This window comes from Paramisgurnus dabryanus, chromosome 23, assembly GCF_030506205.2.
Source record: "Paramisgurnus dabryanus chromosome 23, PD_genome_1.1, whole genome shotgun sequence".
In the NCBI taxonomy this organism is placed as follows: Eukaryota; Metazoa; Chordata; class Actinopteri; order Cypriniformes; family Cobitidae; genus Paramisgurnus; species Paramisgurnus dabryanus.
The window spans coordinates 17,537,859-17,565,554 of record NC_133359.1 but is presented as its reverse complement, the minus strand read 5'-3'; the positions used below and the strand labels follow the sequence as shown (position 1 = coordinate 17,565,554).

Here is a 27,696-nt window from a genome sequence, read left to right as displayed (position 1 = left end):
AGCAGTTACTCCCACTGTGGCCACATCCTGTTCTGGAAACAATGAATGCTTGCTATAAGCAAGTTTTGCTTCATTTTTATATCTTGGCAACATATCTGGTTTCTTGGTTAGAAATATTCTGCTTGGCTCACAGTATCATTCATTGGCACACCGCAGTAACATAACATTTATTATTTCTTGTCTAATTATAATATGTAACTTCTTTGCTTTCACAGTATTGTACCAACTTTAAGCATCATATTGCCTCTATAGAGGCTTTCTGTTTGTGCATGCACATCTGTCAAAAGACTAAAAGCATCTTAGTCTCTTAGCTACAATGCTAGGTCGGATCCCAATCAAATGCATGAGAAAGATTTCCGTAAAGAAACTAGAAGTGACAACTATAAATGCAAGAAATTGCTATTTAATACACAACAGCTGTGCATTTATATTAAACACTACTAGATTGCATTGATTCAGACCAGTTGAGGGATTAAATACATTCATTTATTTATGAAAGGTTAAATAGGTTTGGTGAAGAGGAATGCCTCGGGTTATTCTGCTGCGCCGGGACGTTTCTTGTAATTCTCAAGATTTGCCAGGACCCATCCAGAAGGCACCAGGATTGTCACAAACATCGTCACCATTGCAATCGTTTTCTCCTGCGTAGAAAAACTCATGGTTAGACATTCAATTTGTATTGTTATTCAATGGGTGCACTTTTACTTCAAACTTTTATTATTGTAAGTTAAACGGGTGTAAAGCAAGAAGTTTTACTGACAAAACGTGTCCTATTTCACCACACTTAAAATATTTTACAGTGCTTTTTTGCATATAAAGGCATATGATTGAGGAATCAGAAACGAAAACAAAGCAACAGGGTGTAGGCAAGGGTAAATATTTGGTGATACAGTCACATTACTCATGCATTGCAATGTTAATAAAAGATATTCCCAAAAAAAATAGCTTAAGCTGGTTATATTGGCTTTTACTACTGAGGCTATACTGCCATTTCTATCAGTGCATGGCTATTTGACTTTATTCCGCCAACAAGGTCATAAAACTGGCTGTTTTCCAGGAAAAGCACGGGCCTGCTCATAAGGACATAAAGTGTAGCTAACGCATTAATTCAAGTTTGTAAATGCATAATTGCTTGAACATATCAGTGTATAGATAACACATAAATATCCCAAAAACCTCTACACGCGCCGTGTGGGCACAAAAACACGCACCTTTCTTATGTACGTGAGCGCGCAAACAGGATCAATGGCGTTAATCGTATTTGTCCACTTTTAATTATTAATCACATAAACCAGCTTTACTTTATATAAAATGTATCATAAACAAATTGCTACTGTTTTATATGCATTTTAGAAAAAAAAACATTTTTTGCGCAAACACACCGCGAGCTCGTCGCTCCTCCTCAATCACTCGGGTTAAAGTGCGCAGCAACTTGTCAGCTTATACTCACCGCAGTGGTTATCACATGTTTGGCTGGTTTCGCTGTAATATTTGCTTTAGGTGTGATCTGATACCTCATCGTACCCCTCAGCAGGTTGAAAGAGCGACTTAAGCCCGACATCGTCTTTTTTTGGGTGGTTTGCGGGTTGGGTGTATCCAAAGCGCGCGGCTCGAGCGGTCGGCTGTGAAAGTATGACCCACGGAGAAAGAGAGAGCTGATATATCTTGATCACCTGCCAAGAGTACTATTTAAGTTCGTGAAGTAGAAAAAAGGAAAAGAAAGAAAGGAAGGATGTGTGCGTATACCAATCCGCTGTGCCTTTGATAAGCGCACTGTATTTAATTGGCTGTCAGAAGCAGACGCGCAGCCTCGGTGTTTCTGTTAGGCTGTGCCTCTATCGAAATAAACACCAGCCCACCAGTCGTAAAAAAAGACCCTCTGTCAATAAAAAGTTTTTATTCACTTGAAAAAATACTTTCGTTTTTACTCTAAACTAATTACATTTATAGAGACTAAAGTGCTTTTGAACCATATACTTCACTCAAAAAAAAAAATGGTGCTGATAGCACCAAAAGTGGTTCTTTGCTCGTAATCATAGAGGAACCGTTTTTAGTACCATAAAGCATGTGTAGAACCACATAGTGCCATGTAGAACCATATTTGGTGCTATATGGCCCCCATATGATTCTTCACAGGTGCTTCACCGGTGCTATATGGCACTAAAAACGGTTCTTCTATGATTACGAGCAAAGAACCACTTTGGGTGCTATATAGGACCGTTTGTTTTTAGAGTGTTAAATATTAAAGTATAAATTCAGCATTTACAGTTTATCATTCCACTCCTATACTAGTAACACTTCTAAATATTATTTATTAAAGTATACTTCAGTGTTTACTATGTTTTTTTTAAATTTAGTATACTACAGTGAACCAGTAACATTCCTAAACACTATAAAGTTTCTGAACCTTAAAGGGGACATATCATGAAAATCTGACTTTTTCCATGTTTAAGTGCTATAATCGGGTCCCAAGTGCTTCTATCAATCTAGAAAATGTGAAAAAGATCAACCCAGTAACTTAGTTTTGGTTAACCCTTCTTTGCAAACACGTAAAAAATAGCTAATTGAAATTTGGCTCCCCTTGTGATGTCAGAAGGGGATCTTAACATAATAATACCGCCCCTTAATCTGCACTACCCACCCACAGCACTGCCATTTAGTGCAAGTCCATTTAGAGAAAAAAAATAATTGACAGCACAATTGAATGACATTTTCATTGTGATCACTGTTTGCATTTTATCCGCTCATTTGCATGTTAAAGGACACACCCAAAAATGACATTTTAACTTGCTATAATAAATTATCTGTATGGTATTTTGAGTTAAAACTTCACATATGTACTTTGGGGACACCAAAGATTTATTTTACATCTTTAAAAAAAAGTCTTAAGAAATGGCCCCTTTAACATAGTAAATATTCAAAACTTTTTTTTTACAGATTATCAATTCCTTAGTTAATATACAGAATGTCATATACAGTACATTAATAAAGTGTTGTTAAATACAGTAAGTAGACTACAGTTTAGTTAATTGAAAAAGTACACTACACTACAAAAGATGTCACTGGAACGGTACCCTGATAAACAGTTTCCCAGCTCTTTAAAAGGTCCTAATATGTATTTAGGTACAGATATGTATAGATTTGGTACCAATATTCACTCTTTAGGTACTAAGGTGTGCTGTTTAAAAGGGCACAACTCGAGTGAAAACTTATGTACATTTTTTTTATTGGCATGAAATTTGAATCACCTGCTGTTTCTTCTGCTTTGACAATAAGGCACCAGAAGGTGGAGCTATTGAAATGTATCTATGTACATCTGTCAAAGTGTGTTGTCATCCTGAAAAAATGAAATTATCTAGCAGGCGTAACCCTTTAGCCATAGTTTGGCAGCATGAATCATGGGATATTTGAGAGCTGTTTGGGCCTTTTGTTGTTTAAGATGGTTCACACTAAAGGAAGTGCAGAAGCTATTATTAATATGATGTATTACACACTTCATATCGATTAGTTACAATAAAATTGATTAGGATAATATTTTTACATTAAAGTCAGAATTTAAAAACAACTATCACTTCTTGAAGTGTTAAAACGTAAAATATTAGCTTCATAATCTGACTCTTAATTTAAGTCATGTTAGATATTAAATTTCAAGGTTAGATGATATGCAGTAGCCATGAAGATATACTGAACTCATTAAAGCACGCGTGGTGTATGTGAGGAGACTACAGGAAGCCATTTCTCTCAGAGCAAATGACACGTCTGGCTCACATGATCTGATCTCTCCTTTTGCAGCTGTTGGACTTTGGCCGTGAGTTTCAGACATTTAAGGTCGTCTAAACCACCTCAGCTGCCTTGCACGACTTCTATATGGGCACACAATCATCTCTATTGATTAGAAAAAGTGCAACTTAAAGTCAAGTGAAGCAAATAAATGAACCATATACTGTACGACTGCACATAATAAGCATGTGATGCTATTTCAGTCTGCATGCTATATCTGGTTAACCCATAAGATAATGTATAGTTTTATTTATAAAACGTGACTTCAGAACAAAAAAGCATCACAATAATGTATCATCTTAACTATGAATTACTAATACAACTTACGAGTATCACACTATAGCAAGGGTCTTCAACTTTTATGTGAGCAAGGACACATCTTTGAAATAGCCTATTTAAAACTTTTGTTTTACTTGTTGATTTTATTTTATTTTACTTGTTGATACACTGTAAAAAAAACTTTTTGCACTTACATTTTTAAGTTTAATCAACTAGGATTTACAAGTTATTTTTAGTTATATACTACAATGCAAAAGTCTTAGTTTTTTGGCTTGTTTTCAGTAAAAATATCAAAAAATTTCTTAAATTAAGATGCTTTTTCGTGATAGGCAAAACGACCCAAGAAAATAAGTCTAGTTTTAAGACCAAACATATCAAATTTAAGTGCTTCTTTGCATAAAACAAGCAAAATGGGGTAAGCACATTTTTCTTAAATTTAGTGTTTAAGATAAATTTTCAAGATTTTTTGCTTACCACATTGGCAGATTTTTTTTGCTTGTTTAAACTAAATCTAAATTTAAGTGCAAAACGTTTTTTTTACAGTGCAGAAGTAAACTAAATTAAAATCAATAAGTAAAACAAAAGTTTTGAGTAGACTATATCAAAAAAATTGCCCTCCAGATTGTTTAATCCATTGTGAAAATCCAAGTGGATTAAATTTAAAAAAGTAAGTGTAAAAATATTTTTTGTAAACTGCCAAAAAAAAAATTTCAAGAAAAAAAATCTTAGTATTTTTGACTTGTTTTCAGGAAAAATATCAAAAAATTCTTAAATTAAGATGCTTTTTCTTGATGAGCAAAACAACGCAAGAAAAAAAGTCTAGTTTTTAGACCAAAAATATCAAAGAGCAAAAAGTGATTTTGTGCATAAAACATGCAAAAAAATCTGCCAATGGGGTAAGCAAAAAAATCTTGAAACTTTTTCTTAAACCCTAAATTAAAGAAAAATTCAAGAAAAATTTGCTTACCCCATTGGCAGTTTTTTTGCTTGTTTTATGCACAAAATCACTTAATTTGATATTTTTGGTCTAAAAACTATACTCAAGAAAAAGCATCTTAATTTAAGAATGTTTTTGATATTTTTCCTGAAAACAAGTCAAAAATACTAAGAATTTTTTCTTGAAAATCTTTTTTTGCAGTGTGGTATATAACTAAAGCAAACTTGATTTTTTAAGTTAGAGAAACTCTTCATTTGTTAGATAGTTGGAATTACTTGTAAATTCTAGTTGATTAAACTTAAAAATGTAAGTGCAAAAAGTTTTTTTTTACAGTGTATCAACAAGTAAAATAAAATAAAATCAACAAAATAAAGTAAAACAAAAGTTTTGAGTAGACTATATCTCCAAATTGTTTAATCCATTGTGGAAATCCAAGTTGATTAAACTTAAAAAATGAAGTGTAAAAATATTGTGTATGTTTTATCATTGTTTAAAATGTTGACGTACACAAAAAAGCCAGGCTAATATAAAAATATATCATAAATAAATATTAAATTGAGGCTAATAATAGAATGTGCTTTGGCGGGAAACTCATAGACCCGTGGGCACCATGTTAGAGACCACTGCACTATAGATTACAGTCCTGTTTAACACAACAGAAAAAAACAAATACCTTTTTCCCCAAATATGACATAAATAAATTTATTTTAAAGCATAAACAATATACAAAAATCATACATCAGTCAACGAATTACAAGTTTTGTGTTGTGAATATTTCTGATGGTTTCCTTGCATTTAACGACTTCAGTTTCTGAAACCCTTGGACAGAACAAAACAGTCAAGATGGTTAAAAACCTCAAGGACTCGATTTAACCGTATAATGTCATTGAAACAAAAACACTGATTCGTACCTCTGAGAACTGCATACCAGCTTTTCAACCCTGAATCTGAAATAAAGTCTTCAATGTCAGGAACAAACCGCCTTCCGTCTGGGAAAAAACCCAAAACAATGCATTACGTACATCATTAAAGCAAATATGTGTAATATTGGATCAATAATGCTCTTCAATTAAAGCAATTCATTGTTACTTATTTTCAAACTAAAGTAAATTCAGCGAATCAAAGACACTTAAGATCGGCTATTGATTTGATTACTCCGAGTTTATGAAGGAAGCCAGACAACACTCACGTTTTCCCTTTAGGTAAAGCATTGACTGTGGTCCCCAGTTCTTAGATAACGCAGTCTGCTATTCAAACACAAGTAAACGAATATAAATGAAACATTTAACACATAACTTAATCATTATTATAAAAAACAAAACATACCTTTCGAATGCAATCACAGTCAATCACCAGCAAAAGTATCACAACAGAACAAGTCCATATGATCCATATTCTTGATATCTACAAGGAGAAGTATCAGTTTAAAAAAAAAATGATGTAGCTCAAAATATTAACAAGAAAATATGCATATTTACCATTTTTGTAGGATCACGAATGTATTTTGATGAGAAGAAACAAACTGAACCATCCAGTTCTCTTCTCCTCTATTTATGTTCTTCTTTAACAACAGGACCCAAGGTTCGATACAACCCCCTGCGAGAGACATCACTCGCTTGTACCCTGTCCTATCATGAAAACGCTCCCTACGTTAACCTGCACCAAAAGCTTGACGTCAAGAGCACAAGTGCCATAATGAAGATCAATACGGTGAGGTTTTCCCTACAACAATTCCTAAAAATCAACATTTGTCGAGTGCATTTCTATTTGCATTTAACCTTGAAACTGAATTGATGCTAAATTGACCTTTTTACGAATTCAAGTGTGCAAAAGTCGGACAGGTTTAAAAAGGGATGCTTATGTAAAGATATCAATATTTTTATATAACATAGCATTTAAAAAGAAACACAACAAAAGTCATACAGTATATATACAACTGTGTGACACCTCCATTACTGAAAAACAAAAAACAATGTTAAACTACAGGCTATGTTTATAAATATGATTTCAAAACATGCAAACATTGGCACAAGCCAAACAGTCGACTTTTAAAAGAAAGGGTTTTGTTAAATTTTAGCTATTTATAAACTAAAAACTATTAAAAAATAAAACAGCTTTTGATATAAATAAGGATATAAATAAATGTGTTTTCCTCACTCTGAACAGAGGATATAAATAGACATCTTTAAAATACAAACACCTTTGTTGACATACCATTGACATGAATTTCAAAACAAATCTGGCTCACTACACCGAGCATGTTGTTTTTTGAGCTACGCCTGCGAACTTAACTGCGCATTGGCGGATTTGAATATCGATTGGACAATTTGCGTCATACACTGGCCGAACTCCTCCAAAATCATTTTCTCAGCGTGAAGCAATATGTACCCTTCCTTCTCTGCTTCTTCAGCCCGAGTAAGGAGACAGCTGCATGTGGCTTCCACCACTTCGGGCGTGATGCCCGCCAGAGGAGACCTATCAACAGAGACATCCTAAGTGACCAGAAAGAATAACAAAAACCTTTCTAACAAAAAGCTCTCATTTAGTACCATTTGATAAATAACAAACAAAGCACGCCAGAAACGAAGGCCTGTAACCTCAATCTGGTTTGGGCTTGTACATAGCGACTCTATAGATGTCCAATCCATATCCAATCTCCACTGGATTCCCATGGCCTACCCAGAAACCATTTAAGGAGATCTCAAAAGACTTTTTATAGCTAAAATATAATCAGTTTGTCCCCTCACATAAATACGTATGTGCTTGCCGTATCACTCCAGAGGTAGTGGAGATGGGAGGATACGCCTACTAAAAATGGGATGTGGTCAAGTGCATGTTGTCCAATAGATTATAATGTCATTTAGGGATGCATGTTGCTTTTGTGATGAAATAGAGGATTGTGATTGGATGAGTTCCCTACTGTTAACCAATACTCTGATTTAACCAAGAGCATGAACAGTTCAGGATACGCCGTCGCCGAGTCAAGCAATGAGTACATTTCAAAAAGATCAATAACTTAGCTGTGCACCAGGCAGCAGTCTGTGCCAAACACATGGCAATGACCGAGTAACTAGAAGCAATAATAATACATGCTGTTTTTATCAAATCATCTGATGCATACCTGGTTGGGTAGTAAATGATGAAGTCAGGGACGTCCCGGATCTTTTTCTTAGGACTTTCTTCATAGTTTCGACAGCCCACACATTTACAGGTGGATGTACACATGATATTGGCCTGTAAAGGATTGCAGTGATATTAAGTATTTGAAATAACTATAAAGGGACACATTTTTAAAAAAATATGCTTATTTTCCAGCTCCCTTAGAGTTAAACATTTGATTTTTACCGTTTTGGAATCCATTCAGCTGATCTCCGGGCCTGGGGGTACCACTTTTAGCATAGCTTAGCATAATCCATTGAATCTGATTAGACCATTAGCATCACTGTCAAAAGAGTATAGTTCCTAGCCATATCTGCCTGGAAAATCACTACTTTTAATTTTCCGTCCGTCTTAGTACACGATGTAACTACAGAAGAGTCCAGTTTCAAATAGGAAAAACATTGAAACTCTTCGGTTATTTTTGACCGTGAAGCTAATGGTCTAATCAGATTCAATGGATTGTGCTTAGCTATTTTAAAAGTGCTAGTGCCAGACCCGGAGAACAGCTGAATGGATTCCAAAACGGTAAAAATCAAATGTTTAACTCTAGGGGAGCTGGAAAATGAGCATATTTTCTAAAAAAGTGGAGTGTCCCTTTAACTCAAGGTCAGGCTGAAACTAAGTTACCTCATAACACTCGCAGTAGTTCTTCAAGCAGCCCGACCTCTTGCAGTTACAACCTTTAGCATGACGGCTCTTCACATTCCCAGATTTCCTGCTTCCAATTTTGGGTCGGAAGGCCCCTGGATTCCTGTCCAAACAGGCCTTGGAAACAAAGAAAAGAAACTATTAATAATTGAACAAACTTATCAGTGGAATCTGAGTCAATGGCATTAAATTAGAGGTTTACGCATCGTCTTTTACCTTTATAGCCTGACACCTCTCTGACTCATGGTCTGTGTTATTAAAGCAGTTGACACATTTGCAGTTTTTGCAGATCTCACCGTTGGCAAAACATTCACAGTAACTGTCAAAGAAATTGCTTGGTAAGAGGAGATCTGTTACGCACAGGACACGCTAGGTTTACTACACAGAGGCATCTGTCATCAAGTGTTAATCCAATTTAATGGCATATAAAGATATTTGTGAAGAACTCAGCTACGACAAAATCCACATTTATTTGTTTAGAAACAATAATGGAAATACGTACAGCTTCAGGCACTGAGATTTTGTGCAGTTGCAGGGTCGCTTTGATTTTTCCATGTTCACACTAATAAACCAAAAACAGTTAGTTGTCAAAGCTGTAAAACTGTAGGTTAGTTGTAGAAGAGCTGGTTTAACAGTAAAGACACACATACCACTTGCTTCCTTCTGTCTGTCCTACAGTCTCAAAATATGTGGGGCGAAGAGTTTGATGAAACTGAAAAAATACAAATGAAACGTATTTTAACAAAAATAAACTATAAAGTGGCAAGAAAAAGTATGTGAACCCCTAGGAATGAACTGGTTTTCTACTGTGATTTGCCATAAAATGTGATCTGATCCTCATCTAGGTCACAACAATAGACAAACACAATGTGCATATGCTGACAACACACAAATTATTATAGTTTCTTGTGTCTTTTTTGAAAACACCCATTAAACATTCACAGTGCTGGAGGTAAATGTAGGATTTATTATCCAGACACTGATTTGAAATTCACCCATTTACAACAAATTTTCATGACAACTGTGAGGGGGTTTAAATTGTTTAAATTATATTAAGTTTTAAAGGTCTGCATATTTAAGGGCGTGGCCACTTGAGTGACAGGTGGAATGCCCCTGCTGTCACTACCGTTGAGCTAGGCGAGCGTGGTTTCAGCAGTGGTTTTCAGAGGTCATTACCTGTGAAGCATAAGGTCCTGGTAGAAGGTTACATGTTACACCAGTCGATGGTAGTTGGGTCTGATGGGATCCATGGGACACCGTCTCCACTCTACATCCTGATGGTAACCAGAAAGTTGATCAAACCATTAACACTTAATCAACATTAATGCATCATTGGATACAGTGGCGGCCGGTGGCTCGTCATGTCAATATATGTGTTCGGTGCGTCATGTAAATCTATGTGCATTATGTCAAAATACGTGCCTGAAGCACACACCTTGAAAGGGTTTATGATAAAAGAGACATTATGTTCACAAAATACTCACAATACACTCACTTAACATTAAACTCTGATTATACATGAGATTAAGCGAGTATCTGACAAACGCGAGCGTCTTTTTTATTATAAACACCTTTGAAGTTTCTGCAGCAGGCATGCAGGGCTCAATATAAAGGCCTGTGTCCGTTTGTCTCCATGTATTCTTGTGCAGTTTCACTATCGAGACACAGTTAAAGCGTCACGGACGTTAACTACTGAGCAATATCATGAGCTTTCTCCTACCTTATTGGATGTTGTGGACACTGTTGTGTGTTACGTCAGCTGGTAGAGCAAAGAGAGAATTTAAAATGGCGGCAGCACCAGTGTCTCTGATTATGAGGCCAAGGGCACATAGGGTGCATGGTGTCCAAAAGGGTTGTCGATAACTCTTTATCTGGTCCACTGAACGAGGCGTATGATTGAAAAGAATTTTAAGCGCATCGAGAGACATCAACACAGCATATTAAAGGGATAGTTCACCTGAAACTATTAAACCTGATAAGAGTTTTGTGAAATTTCAGAATTAGATTTTACATTTAAAATTGCCAGTTGTCTTAACAAATGATAAATCAAATGTATATGTATAAAATTAGATTTGACTTTTTAAATATGTGACACTGAAATATTTTTTTGGTGGGGCCAATGAAAACCTGAACCACTGGCCCGACTGGGCCAGTATAAAAAATTCTTTGCATTGAACCCTGAGGCACGTATTTTGACCCGTGATGCACATAGGTTCACACGACAGGCCGATCACATATTTTCACATGACAGGCTAAATACATGTTTTGATGAGCTTCTCATTGTGCGCACTCGACAAAGAAGTCGACTACCACTGATTGTATACTACTATTGGATAGGCATTTTTAAAAATGGTTGAAAGCAGTGCTGGCCGGTGACTTCTCTTCTGAAGGGTGCAAAATCTAAATACTGTATGTGTTCGGAGTGTCATGTGTGTTGCTGATCATTTTAAAATGTTTTCGTTGCGTCATGTGAACCGTGTGCCTCATGTGTCTTGTGAAAATATGTGCCTGCTGAATATTTGTTTATGATAAAAAAGACGCTTGTGTTCACAAAATACTTGCAAGACACTAACTTAACACTAAACTCTGATTCCACATGAGATTAAATGAGTATCTGGCAAACACGAGCGTCTCTTTTATCATAAACCCTTTCATAAACCCTTGCGTCAGCAGCAGGCTCATATTTTGACATCATGCGTGATGCACATTACTTTACCTGACTTGCCGAACACATTTTGAAATGACGAGCCACAAACATGACGAACTACAAACATAATGTGACGAGCTTCGCATTGTGCGCCCTCGAAAAAGAAGTTACCGACTGCCGTGGGCAGGCATTTTCAAAAAAGTACGCATTTTAAAGAGGCTATATTATAAAAATGAACACGCTCACTTTAAAACAAATCGTTTGATAATATAATAGTAAAATGTCCTTTCAGGGTGTTTCATTTAGCAAAGACTCAAAAAAGTAGGTGAAGATGAAATCTAAAACAGCAAGTAAATGCAAAACTGGTTTCTTGCATTCCTGTTTAAACCAGTGTGACAGAAAACAGTACGTTTTAAATCAGCAAAGGAATGCAAAGGTTTGAATGTCTGTCAGATGACAGATGAAGCGGAAAACAGTACCACAAAAACACTTGCCAGGACTAGAATCTGAATCTAAAATAAGCTGTAAGTGCAGTTACAAAGACAGAGAAACCTTATCAGCAGCACAGCGGCTACAAATGGCCTGATCAATTTTAAGGTGTGAAGAGGGTAAAATATTTGCATGAATAAATAAAGTATAACTGTTCTGAAACAAAATACCTTGACTAATGTAATTAGTATATTTGTGCGCTTGTAGGAACGGAGGAAAAGTATGATATGACCTTTCAGAGCAAATGCATTCTGCATTTTATAATCAGCCAAATACAATGCTTGAACTTTACCTTTATCTTCATGTGAGCAGTGTTCGGTGTTCAGTTCGGGTGCGTGAAGCAGAGATTCTGTGCTGTGATTGGCCATCACGGTGTAATTCATTTGAGTTGGGCTGCAGTGGTTCAGCATGACGACCTGTCCTCCACGATTCACATTACACATCATCTGCACAGACCATCACATCTCAATAAACAAGTTTTTTTTGAATATATACATATACATAATTCAGTGCTGTCAGTGTCCTGTTAAACCAAGGGGTCAAAGTTTGGCTGTCTAGCATGGTCCAATTAATAACTACCTTATACCTGCAAAAAAGAAGCCAGGTATTCTCATAAAAAAACAATGAAACTATTTTAGGATATTATAATGAATTTTTGCAACATGTGTCACATTACATGCCAACAATGCGCTCACAAACAAACACATATTCAGACACAAAATTGTGTCTTAAAATAAGTCTTTAGATGTGACATTACATTCTGATGTATGAACGTTTGGTGTGTTGAATAGGCCTCCAGACCGTAACCCTCAGGCCCACCGGAGCTGATGCTGGACACCGCACGGCAGATTTCTCCCTGTGAGACAAATGGAGAATTGAGGAAAGCAGACTATAGATATAAATGTATGCATTTATCAGTAATAGTTGCACTCACTGATGTCATCCCATAATGATAAGCTTCCTGTGATGGCCATGGGCCACTTATGGAGCCATATGACTGGCCCACTACATGTTGATAATGGCTAGATTGAGCAACCAAGTATTCAGGATAAGATCTGGACCTTAGATTAGAAACTGAAGGTAACCGATCACATGTCAGTGGATGGATAAACCTGTAAGTGCCATAGTCTTCAGCCCTGAGGGATTCCTCCATCCTGGAATATTCTGTGTGCATCCCATGATTGAAGGAATCTGTCATCCTGGGACTTCCATGGGTGTGGTGTAAGGGAATGTGAGAGTTTGGGGATAAGTCTCTTCTGTAGCTGTACTCTTGCCCCTCCAGCTGACTCATTGCTTTAATATAGACAGTAGAGGGCGCTGCGGTCACAAAAGCGTAAGGGTAAAAAATTGAAACCTAAATATGTACATTTTGTATGAAAAATATGTTTCCTATTTGCTAGTCAAAAACTGTACCTAATAACTAAGTAATAGTAATACGTTTGACATAGTACTTAGCAACTAGCTACTTAGCTAATTGTTTGTTTACCTCAAATTATTATACAAATATAGTCTACAAAGAACTTTGAGTATAAACACTTACCAGATAACTAAGAAAATTAATTAGGACGGTTTAAATAACCGAAACGAGCAATCCGAGATGGATGACGAATTGCCTGGATGTGTTATTTTAACGTTACAGATAAATGACCGCGAAAGTGTCATTTGGGCTCGTGGCAGTTTTCACGCGCACACTGAAACTGACAGCGCGAGCGGTCGTCTACGTTTCATTTTTACATAATAATTTTGTTTTTTGTAAAATTTATTTAGGTGTTTTAACCACGCCAGTTTAAAGCTACTATAATTTGAATCAAAAATAAAATATTGTGGTTTCAAACTAAACTAAATTACAGATAATTTACAACAGATAATATTCGCGTTAAATCTGAGGGGCAAACTTTATTTAATTAATTTCCTCTCCCCCTTTTTTTAATATGAATGTGTTTTGGATCTTATTCCAGTAATATTTATGGTGTTCCAATGGGTTCCAATCAGCCAGATAACATCCCATATATAAAAAAAATAAATGAATAAAATAAAACCAGTACTGCTCCCATTGCAATTTCAGTATTGTTTTTTCCCGGTGGGTTTTAGGTTAACTTCCTGGTTATCTCTCATCATGACATCTAGGCCTACCCAGTAGCACACCTGCTTGCCTGCATACGAATCTTTAGCCCCGCCTCCTCCAGTTGCATTGATTAGAAACACTTAAAAAGAGTGAGCGCACATTCCGCACAAAGCTTTGGTGTGTTAAAGATGTTAAACTTCAGCAAGTGTCATTCAATACTCATCACGGGAGCCAACAGAGGGCTCGGACTGGAGATGGTCCGTCAATTGCTCAGTACCCCGGAAAGACCCAAAAAGATAATCGCAACCGCCCGGAATCCAGACGCTGCAGAGGTACTGTATACCTGATCTGAAGTCAGAACGCAACATTGTAACACATTACAGTTTAAGACATTAACGAGTCTATCTATTGATTTTATTGCAGGATCTGCAAGCACTTGCCAAATCTCACCCAGAGGTCCATGTAGTAACTCTTGGTAAGTTTCTGCTATGTATCCCACACATGTAAATAAAAAGTAAGGACTTGCTTCAAACATTATTGCAATTTAAAAGAAAACTTTTAAAAGGTCTTAAAAGTTCTTTGTAGGAAGCGTGTGCAGATATGTCCAGCAGATGAAGACAAAGGACAGGAGTTTGTTATTTGTATTGCTGCTTGGAAAAAACACTAGCAAACACGTTTTTGTTCATTTTTGGTTTATTGATTTATTGTAAACTATTTTAATACATCTGTGCCTTTAAATGGCACACTAGAAAATAAGGCCTAATATTTAAATATCCAAAGGATGTCTTTAGTATGAATTTAACCCTTGTGGGTTGTTCAAATTGGACAAAAAGGCACTAAATGGCTGTAAAAAAAATTATCAAATTTTATTGCATAAATCTGTTAATTCATTTCAGTACTGATCAAAACTACCAAATGTTTACAAACATTCCATGACTTTTTATGCTTTAATTGCCAAGTTAATAAGTGATGTCACTGATTTGGGACAAAAACACACAAAATGACAGATTTTCAATATAAAAATTGATTGTGGACTTGATTTTATTTAACCTTTTTCACAGTCTTGGTCATGTCAAAGATAAGTAAAAGCATTGGCTTTGATGCATTTAGTTTTTGTGCAGCATCAGATTTAATGTTTTTCTCCTTAATTAGTTGTTCATGGCTATTTTTGCCTCATTGACTTCAATAATAACACATTTTTTTGGATTGCAAAGCCATGACACTGTATAATCATGCATTCTTAATTGTTTGTGGTTTTTCCTTTTGCTAAGAGGTCAAATTTGTAATTTTTACTGTTGATCACCATGTGGCACCATTTACCCTTTAGCAGGCCAATGCAAAAAACAGAGCTTAATTTCTGGCTTGTACATTGAGTTGAAAGGGTTAATGGTGCCGCATAGTCACAAAAATCACCAACAATAAAGAATGCATGATTATACGGTGCCATGGCTTTGAAATAAAAAAAAAATTCGTTATAATGAAGTCAATGGTGCAAAAACACCCACGAACAGTAAATGAGGGAGAATTTTTTTTTTGATGCTGCACAAAAACTAACAATGCATCAAAGATAATGTTTTTACTAATTCTTTGACCTGCCCAAGACTGTGTTAAAGGTAAAAAAAAAACAATATTAAAAATCCGTAATTTTGTGTTTTTTCCCAAATCACATATACATTTTGCAGTTAAAGAGTTAAAATCATGGAATTTTTGTAAACATTTGGTAGTTTGGATCAGTACTTGGATGGATTAACAGGTTTATGCAAAAACAAATTGAAGAAAAAATCCTCTGATAAATGTTTACAGCTGTTTAATTTAGTGGCTTTTTGTCCATGAACAATCCCAAAGGATAGTAAATTTGCCCAAGGAATGTTGCGTTTTCTCAAAATTTATCAATATAAGATTTTAAGAAATTAAGACTCTAAAAAACCCAAAGATGGCCAAAAATGTCCCAACAACCTATAAGGGTTAATGTAATTATTAAAAACTGAATTAAGATTTTTAAATTTTAAAACTGTACTAAGACACTTAAACTACCCTAAAAATGTTTTTGTATCCCCAGATGTAACCAGTGATGTAAGCGTGAATGATGCAGTTCAAGCAGTGAAGTCTATTGTGGGTGCTGATGGGTTAAATTGTTTAATTAATAATGCGGCTATTAACATCCACTGTGATTTGGACACTGTCACCCGAGATGTCATGATGAAAACATATGAGAGTAACACAGTGGCTCCTCTTTTTGTGACAAAGGTACTTTTTTGTTTATTATAGTCAAATTAAAAAGTTAACTAACCAGGATTATATATGGACGTACTGATTTGTACACATATGAAACACAGTTTTTTGTTTATTGAATTATTTGTGGTCTCTTGCAGGCTTTTCTGCCGTTGTTGAGAGAGGCGGCGGGTCAGGGCAGTGGAATGGGAATTCACAGATCGGCCGTGATCAATGTGTCATCTTCCTTGGCGTCTGTTCAGCTCAACTGGGGCGAGATGGGAGCTTTTAAGCTTTACGCTTACAGGCCAACTAAGGTGAGTTTTTATTGTAATGCATTTATTTGGTTGCAGGTAAAATGTAGGTTTACATGCATGATTTTGTGGTTTCTTTCAATTAAGAGTGCGCTAAACATGATTACAAGAAGTTTGGCAGTTGATCTGGAAGCAGAGGGAATTTTATGCGCCGCTCTGCACCCTGGTTGGGTGCGCACTGATATGGGCGGAGAAAATGTGAGTATAACTTTTTTTATTAATGCAAATGGTTCTCAAACTTTTTTGGCATGCGTCCCCCAACCCTCGTGTACAGTGCATCCCTTTGCCCCCCAAAATAAATTGTATGACATAAAATTTTAAGTTTTACTATGTTTTAATTAAAAAAAAACATTAAAGCATACAACATATTGCTGTTGGTTAGTACCCTTACTCGCCAAAGTGAATTTGAGACAAAAGTACAGAATGTCACATTTTATTTTTACAATTTAAAGATTTTTAAAGGAAATGACTGCATTTTAACCAATCTTTCTAATTAATTTTATTTTTATTTATTTATTGTAAACAGGCAGATATGAGTGTGGAAGAGAGCATATCATCAGTGTTGTCTGTCATTTGTGGATTAACCGAGAAGGATCATGGTGGATTTGTGAGCTACAATGGAGAAACATTGCCCTGGTGATCTCCACACAGTGTGCAAGTGCCAGTTTTTGGCGACCACTGATAAACGAATATTTGGATTACATATTCATGAATTTCCTCTTTCTATATCCCTGTATGCATGTGATTCAATGGTTTTGGGTGTAGTGTTACATAAATTATATACATTTGTAAGCGTCTATAAAAAGATTATTGTTATGATCCTATGATGAATAAATACTGTTTGCTAATAGCCTGTCATGTTTTTTGACTTTTCATGAATATAAAAAATATGGTAGACAGATTGAGTGAAATGCCATTTATGAATTTATTTCTGAATCCATCTCCACATCAGCCATCATTTTATTCTGCAATATTTAAGTTATGTGGTTATATTGACAGATTAGCATGTTAAGAACAGTGACAATGAATAAGACTGCCTAAGGGAGAGAGTTCACGCTGTGAAAGTGAAAGAGGACCGATAGGATTTTTTTTCACCCAATGCCGATTTAAACCGACAACTTCTGGCCGATACCGATATTAAACACTTGTATACAATACTATACAGTTGGTCTATTAGCTAGTTTATTTCTGCATCAAATTATTTTTACTGAACAAGGATTGGATCTAATTAACATTCAACTGACCAACATAATAAGAGAGGCACAAATTAAGCTAAAACAAATATAAGACAACATGACAACCTTTAAAGGTGGTTTTTGCTATTCAGCATTTCTTTTATTAACAACATTCTTTTTTTTTACATATAATGGATTTCTTTAATAAACATAAATAATGCCAGTGCTATTGCTTTAAACAGAATATAAATATTGCTACTACAAAAAAAGTTGGACTTCTTTTCCCCCACTAAAGTGCAGTCTGTTTATTTTATTGTCCAAGACATTTGAGCCAGCTCAACAAAGGTTTTCTGTCGGTGCTTAAAGGGACACAAGGCAGCATTTTTATGTTAATAAATCATCTTCGTAAGTCGGTATATGGTTAAATGACTCATTACATGACGAATGAAGACTCTCTCGCCCGCCCCTACCGTCTGTAGGAAGAATACCCCACTTGCAAGTTCGCTGTATCCGACCCGGTGTCCTTCAGTCTCGTATAGTCTTAGATATAGAACGCATTTACTCCCAGACACTAGGGGGAGCTAGTAGACAAATAATACTCAGACTTGCCTTGTGTGCCTTTAAGTATAGTGCACACCAGAACATTAAATCATTTTAATTGAACAACAGACATGCAACTCATTGCCTTTATGAGGTTAATTAATAAACCATCAGTATCGGCCTTTCTCATGCTATTGCCGATATGCCAATGGTTTAAAAATCATCAAAAATCGGCCGATAATATCGGCGGCCGATACATCGGTGCATCACTAACAAAAAGCATTTTTTATTTGCCTGAGCCTAGTTATTAACACAGATCTGGAGCACCAATCATTTACATATTTGCACAAATTTTCCACCTTTTGTTTGCGTAAGATTCTTATTTATGAACATTTGGTGTGTTGAATAAGCCTCCATGCCGTAACCCTCAGTCCCATTAGTGCTCATGCTGGACACCGCACAGCAGATTTCTCCCTGTAAGAAAAATGGAGAATTGAGCAAAGCTATAAATATAAATGCATTTTTTTATTGATTAACAATAAAGGGTACAAAGTACAAAAGTCACAGTATAAACATTATATAAATGTAACATTTATAAAAACTGTGACATAAACATTTACAAAGAAGCATGTAACAATGTTTAGTATTTTTGTTAATATTTTAAAGAAAGAAACAAGGAAAAGGAAAAAAAAGAGATTGTAAGACTTCAAGTTATGTGTCAGTTAAAGTATACAAATTTAAGTCTTTACATATTAAAGTAGTTTTTCTTGCTTTTTTGTTCAGTGAGGATTCAATAGTATTTACATACATGTTAAACTCCTTCAGAAATACATTTTAAAGTGGTTTAGTGTTGGTGAACTTACATTTGTGTATATAAAATTTGCACAGAAAGTAAATTAAGTTTACAATAAAGCAGATTTTTATCTGTAGACTCAGATTCATATCCCAGAACGATTTCTTTAAAAGTAATTAATATATCTTCCTGAATATTGTCATTAATGAACTTCTCAATTTTTTTCCAAAACTGTCTAGTATAATGACATGTCAAAAATAAGTGGTACACAGTTTCCATTTGAACTTGGCAAAGTGAACATCTAATATCAATATCAGTTTTATATTTCTTCATGAAATGTTTCACAGGGTAAAATTGATATATTAATTTAAAAGACACTTTATTATTAGGAAAATATTTTTGTTGAAGGGACCAAATTCTGTTCCAATCCAATTCTGAAATAATCTATTCCAATAAGAGATTATAGCTGGCACTGTAATAATTTTGAAGAAAAAGGGATCTAACTTTATAATTTTTATTCTTTTGATCAGAGAAACAGATTTTACCTGTGTAGAGCCCTGTATAATAAATTTAGTTTGATGTCTGTGTATCCATAAATTTCTGTGAGCTGTGCACAGTGCGCCCCCTTAAAAAAATTGGTGCATGACCTATGTGCATGACGCCCCTGCCTGCATGCGAACTTTAGCCCCGCCTCCTCCAGTTGCATTAGACAAACACTTTAAAAGAGTGAGCTCACATTTGCACAAAGCTCTGGTGTGTTAAAGATGTTAAACTTCAGCAAGTGTCATTCAATACTCATCACGGGAGCCAACAGAGGGCTCGGACTGGAGATGGTCCGACATTTGCTCAGTACCCCGGAAAGACCCAAAAAGATAATCGCAACCGCCCGGAATCCAGACGCTGCAGAGGTACTGTATGCCTAATCTGAAGTCAGAAAGCAACATTGTAACACATTACAGTTTAAGACATTAACGAGTGATTATCATTTGATTTTATTGCAGGATCTGCAAGCACTTGCCAAATCTCACCCAGAGGTCCATGTAGTAACTCTTGGTAAGTAAGTTTTCTGCTACATGTATCACATACATGTAAATAAGTAAGGACTTGCTTTAAACATTATTGCATTTTAAAAGAAAAAGGTCTTAAAAGTTCTTTGTAGAAGCGTGCAGATATGTCCAGCAGATGCAAAAGGACAGGAGTTTGCCATTTGTATTGCTGCTTGGAAAAAAAACACTAGCAAACACGTTTTTGTTCATTTTTGGTTTTTTGATTTATTGATATTTTAAATACCCAAGTACAGTTACATTTATATCATATGACATGTATGCATTTTGTTAATCACTTTAATACAAGTCCAAATGATGTCTTTAATATGAATTTAACCCTTGTGGGTTCATGGACAAAAAGCCACTAAATTAAACGGCTGTAAAAAAAAAATTATCAAATTTTATCAACATTGATCAAAATTTGTCAATATAAGATTTGTCACCAAAAATCATTCCATTTGCTGAAACACAAAGAAAGTTGTGGCCAAATTAAGACTCTAAAAAAAACAAAGATGGCCAAAAATGTCCCTACAACCCATAAGGGTTAATGTAATTATTAAAAACTGAATTAAGATTTTTAAATTCAAAACTGTACTAAGACACTTAAACTACCCTAAAAATGTTTTTGTATCCCCAGATGTAACGAGTGATGTAAGCGTGAATGATGCAGTTCAAGCAGTGAAGTCTATTGTGGGTGCTGATGGGTTAAATTGTTTAATTAATAATGCAGCTATTAACATCCACTGTGATTTGGACACCGTCACCCGAGATGTCATGATGAAAACATATGAGAGTAACACAGTGGCTCCTCTTTTTGTGACAAAGGTACTTTTTTGTTTATTATAGTCAAAGTAAAAAGTTAACTAACCAGGATTCTATGTAAGGAATAATTGAAGACGGGCCATTGAATTATAAGAAAATAATGCACACCCAAGGTGCAATGCGGACGACGCGAAGCGGAGTGCCGTTACACCACGGGTGTGCATTATTTTCTTATAATTCAAAGGACCGGAGTCAATTAATCCTCTTATACCACGATTAAACATTGCTTTGGTGTCTATTTTTAACACACTTTACAAGTTATGTGTGCGGTTATCAGAAATTAATGCATACCCATGGAACATTTCTCAGCCAATCAGAATGCAGCATTCAACAGACCCGTGGTATAGATGTATGAACTGATTTGTACACCTATAAGAAAACAGTTTATTTTTTAATTAAATTATTAGTGGTCTCTTGCAGGCTTTTCTGCCATTGCTGAGAGAGGCGGCGGGTCAGGGCAGTGGAATGGGAATTCACAGATCGGCCGTGATCAATGTGTCCTCTATTTTGGGGTCCGTTCAACTCAACTGGGGCGAGATGGGAGCTCCTAAGCTTTACGCTTACAGGCCAACTAAGGTGAGTTTTTATTGTAATGCATTTATTTGGTTGCAGTTAATGTAGGTTTACATGCATGATTTTGTGGTTTCTTTTAATTAAGAGTGCGCTAAACATGATTACAAGAAGTTTGGCAGTTGATCTGGAAGCAGAGGGAATTTTATGCGTCGCCCTGCACCCTGGTTGGGTGCGCACTGATATGGGCGGAGCAGATGTGAGTAGAATTTTTTTAATCTATGCAAATGGTTCACAAACTTTTTTGGCATGCTTCCCACCCTGGTGTACAGTGCATCCTTTGCCCCCCAAAATAAATTGTATGACATAAAACATACTAAAACTTAAAATTTTAATTAAACAAAACATTAAAGTATAGAACATATTGCTGTTGGTTAGTATTCTTTATTCTTTAAGGTGAATTTGAGACAAAAGTACAGAATGTCACATTTTATTTTTACAATTTAAAGATTTTTAAATGAAATGACTGCATTTTAACCAATCTTTCTATTTATTTATTATAAACAGGCAGATATGAGTGTGGAAGAGAGCATATCATCAGTGTTGCCTGTTATTTGTGGATTAACCGAGAAAGATCATGGTGGATTTGTGAGCTACAATGGGAAAACATTGCCCTGGTGATCTCCACACAGTGTGCAAGTGTGAATTTTTGGCGACCACTGATAAACGAATGGATTAAATATTCATGAATTTCCTCTTTCCACTTGTTTCTATATCCCTGTATGCAAGTCAATGGTTTGGGTGTAGTGTTACATAAATTATATAAATTTGTAAGGTTCTATAAAAAGATTATTGTTATGATCCTATGATGAAATGCAATGGTGCGTTTATACTGTCTTTAAAATAAATGCTGTTTGCTAATAGCCTGTCATGTTTTTTGACTTTTCATGAATATAAAAAATATGGCAGACAGATTGAGTCAAATGCCATTTAAGAATTTCTCCACATCAGCCTTCATGTTATTCTGATATATTTAAGTTACGTGGTTATATTGACAGATTAGCATCTTAATAACAGTGACCATGAATATAAGACCGCCTAAGGGAGAGAGTTCACGCTGTATAAGTGAAAGAGGACGGCAGACTGTAAAATTTGGACAAAAAGCATTTTTTATTTGCATGAGCCGTCATAGATATTACCACAGATCTGGAGCACCAGTCATTTACATATTTGCACAAATTTTTGACCTTTTGTTTGCGTAAGATTCTCATTTATGAACGTTTGGTGTGTTGAATAAGCCTCCATGCCTTAACCCTCAGTCCCACTAGAGCTCATGCTGGACAACGCAAAGCAGATTTCTCCCTGTGAGACAAATAGAGAATTGAGCAAAGCAGACTATAGATATAAATGTATGCATTTTTTTTATTTTTATTGATAAACTATAAAGAAAGAGTACAAAAGTCACAGTATAAGCATTATATAAATGTAACATTTATACAAACTGTGACAAACATTTGCAAAGAAGCATGTAACAATGTTTAGTAATGTATAGTTTGTTCAGTGAGGATTCAATAGTATTAACCTCTTACACTCTGAGGCTATTTTGGGGATTTCCGCCTGGATTTGGCCTACCCAATTTCAAAAGCTTCCCATACCCACAAGCAGAGGTGCACATACAAAAGTTTGGTATCATTTTACAGGAAACCCTTTGAAATTACATAAAACACTGTTAGAAGTGCTCAACATGGTTGTATGTGTTGTCAGTCCTCTAATAAACAAAAAAATAAATAGGCGCTTTTTGATGTTTTTTTCTAAAGTCTGTATTTAAAAGTGTATGACTCTGGCCCTGAGTGGTAACGAAACCTGCAGACAGTTTTGTTTGATTCCAGCAATTGCCAGCTTACAGTGGAAAAAGGATTTTTTTCTCTATCATAATAAATGCAAAAGTTATTTTACTCCAACTGATGGGAGGAATAATACCCTTTTTGTATACAATTTCTGCCTAAAAACATTTGAAGTGCTCCCATAACCACATACAGTGGAATAAATGCAATATCTTTATATCATTTTGCAGAAAACCCTTTGACGTTACATAAAAAGCTGCTGTTTGTGACAAATAATGTTATTTATGTTGGTTTTCATATGATAAAACACAAAATTTTCTTTTTTATGTTGTAAATACTGCCTTTGATAGTGTATAACTCTGGTTCTGGATGCTCTAGCAGACTGCAGACAGTTCTGGTTGTTAGCAGCAGCAGACAGTAAACACCCAAAAAAAAAAATGAACTCTTTAGCATGTCGCATTCAAAAGATATTCTTATTTTACTAAAGGGTGCGAAAATACATTTTTCATATAAATATTAATTTTTTGTTTTGCACATATAATAAATAGCAAAAGATTAATTATGCACACAACCAAAGAAAATGCTGTGAATGGACTCATTGTTTAGAGTAGGACCTAAAATAAAAGATGGTGTATCATTTGTGGCTATATGTGCTGTCTGAGGCAGTCCACACTCAAGTTTCTCATATGTTTACAAAAGACCATTTTTTACCTTATTATTCATTCGACGATTGTTGGATATGTGTTAATAATAGAGCAAAAATAACGATGTAGCCTTATTCCTGAGAATGAGAGCTTTCATGTGATATAAGACTTGCCCATGTTTGTCATACTTGAAAAATATGAAATATGTGAATATTAAATCATATAATAAATTGTCGGGGGGGTGATAGTGTAAATTAAGTGTAAATAACTTTCTTACAGTAAAACATATCTCAAAGTGATGCATATCTGCAGAAAGTAGAGACTCTAAGCTTTCAAACAGTATCTCATAAACTCAGCAAAAAAAGAAACGTCCTCTGACTTTCAACTGGTTTTACTTTCAGTAAACTTAATGTGTGTAAATATTTGATTGAACACTAAAAGAGTTAACATCGTAAGACATAAACTAAAAATGTTACACAGACATGTGACTAACAGAAATAGAATAATGTGTCCCTGAATGAAGGAAGGCTCAAAATCAAAAGTACCAGTCAGTATCTGGTGTGGCCAACAGCTGCTTGAAGTACTGCAGTGCATCTCCTCCTCATGGACTGGACCAGATTTGTCAGTTCTTGCTGTAAGATATTACCCCACCCTTCCACCAAGGCCCTTGCAAGTTCCTGGACATTTCTGGGGGGAATGGCCCTAGCCCTCACCCTGCGATCCAACAGGTCCCAGATGTGCTCAATGGGATTGAGATCCGGGCTCTTCGCTGGCCATGGCAGAACACTGATATTGCTGTCATGCAGAAACTCACGCACAGAACGAGCAGTATGGCTGGTGGCATTGTCCTGCTGGAGGATCATGTTCGGATGAGCATGCATAAAGGGTACCACATGAGGGAGGAGGATGTCTTCCCTGTACCGCAAGGCATTGAGATTGCCTCATCAGTGAAGAGCACTTTTTGCCACTCCTGTCTGGTCCAGCGAAGGTGGGTTTGTGCCCATAGGCGGCGTTGTTGCTGATGATGTCTGGTAAGGACCTGCCTTACAACGGGCCTACAAGCCCTCAGTCCAGCCTCTCTCAGCCTATTACGGACAGTCTGAGCACTGATGGAGGGATTGTGTGTTCCTGGTGTGACTCGAGCAGTTGTTGTGGCCATCCTAAACCTGTCACGCAGGTGTGATATTCGGATGTACCGATCCTGTGCAGGTGTTGTTACAGGTGGTCTTCCACTGCGAGGATGATCAGCTGTCCTTCCTGTCTCCCTGTATCGCTGTCTTAGGCGTCTCACAGTGCGGACATGGCAATTTATTGCCCTAGCCACAGGGGCGGATCTAGAAAATTATTTATGGGGTGGCAAGGGGGTGGCATGAGAACTACAAAGGGTGGCAATGAAGTAAGCGTCCTTGCATGGTTGTCGTGGATTCAAGAAATTATATACTGTATATACTATATTCTGTGAACACTGGACCTCAAATTTTTATAACATTAATAAACGCAACAACAAATGTTCCTATAAGTAAGTACCCAAGCAGCTACCTTTAGCATCTCTGTAGCACCCTTTGTCTTAATACTAAGTTAATACATACAGCTTATCAATATCTAAAAACACTGACTGGTTGAACATAATGGTATAAAGACAGTTATATAAATAAAATAGGATTGCCTAGTTTATATTTATTGTAAGAGCTATAATCCATATTTAGAATTTATTATTTTCATATTTTTTATTATGTAATTTTGGTTCAATAAGGTTTGTAAATAAGTCAGTTCCTGTTGTGTGTATTATATTTATCTGGTTTATATTTGTTCCTACTGCGCATGTGCAGTTACGTCATTGTTTGTAGTTCACTTAAAGAGTTGTCGACGCATATGCTATACGTGCTCATAATTAGTGGAAGAACACAAGCTTTTGACCGTCTCTCTATCATCTCATTATTTTGTTATATAGCATATTTAAGTTTATCGATCTCTTCAAATAAGTTGTTGAGAAAACATCGTTGGATTATGCTGTATTTGCAAATGTGAGTGTTTATTGAAATTTTGGAAGAAGAATAAATCACTGTAAAGGAATAAGGACTTTGAGTGATATATACAAGAAAGCAAGATACGCGTCAAAACTGGTGGAAAACAAATAAGAATCTCACATGTTCCTTACATGTAAGTCAAAAGCTTTCTACGTTGTTTAAGCAAAAAGAAATTACTGCAAGTGCGCATTATAGAGCACGTTAGAAGACCATGCACGTGGAGTCAGAAGGGCTAATTTGCTACGGATCATGTCATGCAATGTTGTGTTCAATGAAGTTATGACTGAAGGGAGATCGATCATATTACTGCATGCAAGAAGTGTTGATGAACAACTTAATTCATAAGTTAATTTGCACGTGTTGAAGTTTAATATAATGGCGGACGGCAAAGACGACGATGAAGATGCTATTACACAGACTCAACGCAAGAGGGCGCCAACCGTCAAGGGTTTGGAAGAGAAACTCCACTTAAAGATAAATGCCAGAAGAAGCAAGTTGAGACAATTAACTGCAAAATCAAACGAGATTGAACTGCTCATGGAGAATGCTTGCAATTTACTTGATGTGGAAAATATACAGTTTAAAGTCTACAAACAGTTGTTTGAAGAATTTGTTGAAATTAATGGATCAGTGTTGCTGTATTTAGTTGATGAAGAGCATGATGCAGATCAGAATTTCTGGTTTCAACCCAAATTATTATGCTGTCAAAAATTCATGGAAAAAGTGGACTTGTGGATTAAAGAAACCAAGACAAGTTTAAAGACATCTCAAACTTGTGACAATGAAGTCACAGCTATGGACAGTATTTCAATGGTGTCTTGCAAGTCAAACACTTCTAGTAAGTCAGGAAGTAAAGCAACTTCTGTTTCCAAAAAATCATCAATATCTAACGCATCCTCAGCTCGTCTTAAGGAAGAAGCTAACAGAGCAGCTTTGTTGGCTAAAGCAGCCACTTTGAAGGAAAGGCAGGAGTTGGAAATGAAAGAGGCAAAGTTAAAGGCTGAAATGGAAAAGTTGGAAATAGAAACAGCTCTTGCAATGTCTTCAGCTAAAATTAAAGTGTATCAAGATTGTGAAGATCAGCAACAGTATGCAGGTCAAAATGAGGGTATCCAACCAGCTGCTGCATGCATTCCAAAACTGGAGCAATATGAATGTGACAAATACAGTGTATCATCAAGACATGTCAAAAAGTCACCGCATCATGAGGTAACATACCAAAGTATGCCTGTAAGTGTCAGACCTAAGAAAACAAATACTTCTAAGGAAAAGTCATCAGCAGTCAATGAAGTATATGGTCATAATGATGAAACATCAGAACTTCAAAGAGTGATGCAACGTCAGACAGATATCACAGCAATGCTAGTGAAGAACCAACAGATGTCCTGTCTACCTCAACGTGATGTTCCTTTGTTTCATGGAGATCCACTTGAGTTCAGGTCTTTTATGAAAGCGTTCAAACATGCTGTTGACTCCAGAGCTGACAGCAGTGCTGACAAACTGTACTTCCTGGAGCAGTATACTAGAGGTGAGCCCAGAGATCTTGTAAAAAGTTGTCAGCATATGCCAGATGACCGTGGTTACGCAGAAGCAATGAAACTTTTGCATGAGAAGTTTGGAAATGAACTACAAATTGCAACAGCCTTAATGCAAAAAACATTAAAATGGCCTGAAATAAAGTCTGAGGATGGAAAGTCTTTAAGTGCATTTTCATTGTTCTTAATCACTTGTCGCAATGTAATGGAGGACATTGAATATATGGATGA

The 27,696-nt window shown here is 35.9% G+C and overlaps 5 protein-coding genes across 5 annotated transcripts; 2 read left to right on the top strand and 3 right to left on the bottom strand.

The window, feature by feature from the left end:
* Positions 1-464: 464 nt before the first annotated feature.
* On the bottom strand, positions 465-1,675 carry cox8b (cytochrome c oxidase subunit 8B). The gene is made up of 2 exons (XM_065297633.2): positions 1,451-1,675; positions 465-641 (listed from the first exon to the last, which is right to left on the bottom strand). The coding sequence occupies exons 1-2, from the start codon at positions 1,559-1,561 to the stop codon at positions 534-536; spliced, it is 219 nt and encodes a 72-aa protein (XP_065153705.2). The 5' UTR covers positions 1,562-1,675; the 3' UTR covers positions 465-533.
* A 4,001-nt stretch (positions 1,676-5,676) lies between these two features.
* On the bottom strand, positions 5,677-6,664 carry LOC135788162 (spexin prohormone 2-like). Its single transcript, XM_065298065.2, has 5 exons — positions 6,475-6,664; positions 6,323-6,400; positions 6,186-6,243; positions 5,908-5,985; positions 5,677-5,815 (listed from the first exon to the last, which is right to left on the bottom strand). The coding sequence occupies exons 1-5, from the start codon at positions 6,475-6,477 to the stop codon at positions 5,748-5,750; spliced, it is 285 nt and encodes a 94-aa protein (XP_065154137.1). The 5' UTR covers positions 6,478-6,664; the 3' UTR covers positions 5,677-5,747.
* A 605-nt stretch (positions 6,665-7,269) lies between these two features.
* tesmin (testis expressed metallothionein like protein) lies at positions 7,270-13,230 on the bottom strand. Its single transcript, XM_065298025.2, has 10 exons — positions 12,874-13,230; positions 12,697-12,795; positions 12,232-12,385; positions 9,980-10,077; positions 9,454-9,515; positions 9,306-9,365; positions 9,020-9,122; positions 8,783-8,920; positions 8,118-8,230; positions 7,270-7,471 (listed from the first exon to the last, which is right to left on the bottom strand). The coding sequence occupies exons 1-10, from the start codon at positions 13,228-13,230 to the stop codon at positions 7,270-7,272; spliced, it is 1,386 nt and encodes a 461-aa protein (XP_065154097.2).
* An 854-nt stretch (positions 13,231-14,084) lies between these two features.
* Positions 14,085-17,282, top strand: LOC135781778 (C-signal-like). Its single transcript, XM_065292346.2, has 6 exons — positions 14,085-14,336; positions 14,428-14,479; positions 16,064-16,251; positions 16,377-16,532; positions 16,617-16,727; positions 17,056-17,282. Exons 1-6 carry the CDS (start codon positions 14,193-14,195, stop codon positions 17,167-17,169), a joined length of 765 nt encoding a protein of 254 aa, XP_065148418.1. The 5' UTR covers positions 14,085-14,192; the 3' UTR covers positions 17,170-17,282.
* A 2,460-nt stretch (positions 17,283-19,742) lies between these two features.
* Positions 19,743-22,411, top strand: LOC135781780 (C-signal-like). The gene is made up of 6 exons (XM_065292348.2): positions 19,743-19,945; positions 20,039-20,090; positions 20,721-20,908; positions 21,326-21,481; positions 21,564-21,674; positions 21,983-22,411. Exons 1-6 carry the CDS (start codon positions 19,802-19,804, stop codon positions 22,094-22,096), a joined length of 765 nt encoding a protein of 254 aa, XP_065148420.1. The 5' UTR covers positions 19,743-19,801; the 3' UTR covers positions 22,097-22,411.
* The last annotated feature ends 5,285 nt before the right edge of the window (positions 22,412-27,696 follow it).

Coding starts and splice junctions, on each gene's coding strand:
- cox8b (XM_065297633.2), bottom strand. CDS start 1,561: ATGTCGGGCTTAAGTCGCTCTTTCAACCTGCTGAGGGGTACGATGAGG. Junction 642..1,450: donor AACATGTGATAACCACTGCG/GTGAGTATAAGC, acceptor TTTTCTACGCAG/GAGAAAACGATTGCAATGGT.
- LOC135788162 (XM_065298065.2), bottom strand. Junction 6,244..6,322: donor ACTGTGATTGCATTCGAAAG/GTATGTTTTGTT, acceptor GTGTTTGAATAG/CAGACTGCGTTATCTAAGAA. Junction 5,816..5,907: donor CTGGTATGCAGTTCTCAGAG/GTACGAATCAGT, acceptor GTTCTGTCCAAG/GGTTTCAGAAACTGAAGTCG.
- tesmin (XM_065298025.2), bottom strand. CDS start 13,230: ATGAGTCAGCTGGAGGGGCAAGAGTACAGCTACAGAAGAGACTTATCC. Junction 12,386..12,696: donor AAACGTTCATACATCAGAAT/GTAATGTCACAT, acceptor TGGTCTGTGCAG/ATGATGTGTAATGTGAATCG. Junction 8,231..8,782: donor ACTACTGCGAGTGTTATGAG/GTAACTTAGTTT, acceptor AATCCTTTACAG/GCCAATATCATGTGTACATC.
- LOC135781778 (XM_065292346.2), top strand. CDS start 14,193: ATGTTAAACTTCAGCAAGTGTCATTCAATACTCATCACGGGAGCCAAC. Junction 14,337..14,427: donor GGAATCCAGACGCTGCAGAG/GTACTGTATACC, acceptor ATTTTATTGCAG/GATCTGCAAGCACTTGCCAA. Junction 16,728..17,055: donor CTGATATGGGCGGAGAAAAT/GTGAGTATAACT, acceptor TATTGTAAACAG/GCAGATATGAGTGTGGAAGA.
- LOC135781780 (XM_065292348.2), top strand. CDS start 19,802: ATGTTAAACTTCAGCAAGTGTCATTCAATACTCATCACGGGAGCCAAC. Junction 20,909..21,325: donor CTCCTCTTTTTGTGACAAAG/GTACTTTTTTGT, acceptor GGTCTCTTGCAG/GCTTTTCTGCCATTGCTGAG. Junction 21,482..21,563: donor ACGCTTACAGGCCAACTAAG/GTGAGTTTTTAT, acceptor CTTTTAATTAAG/AGTGCGCTAAACATGATTAC.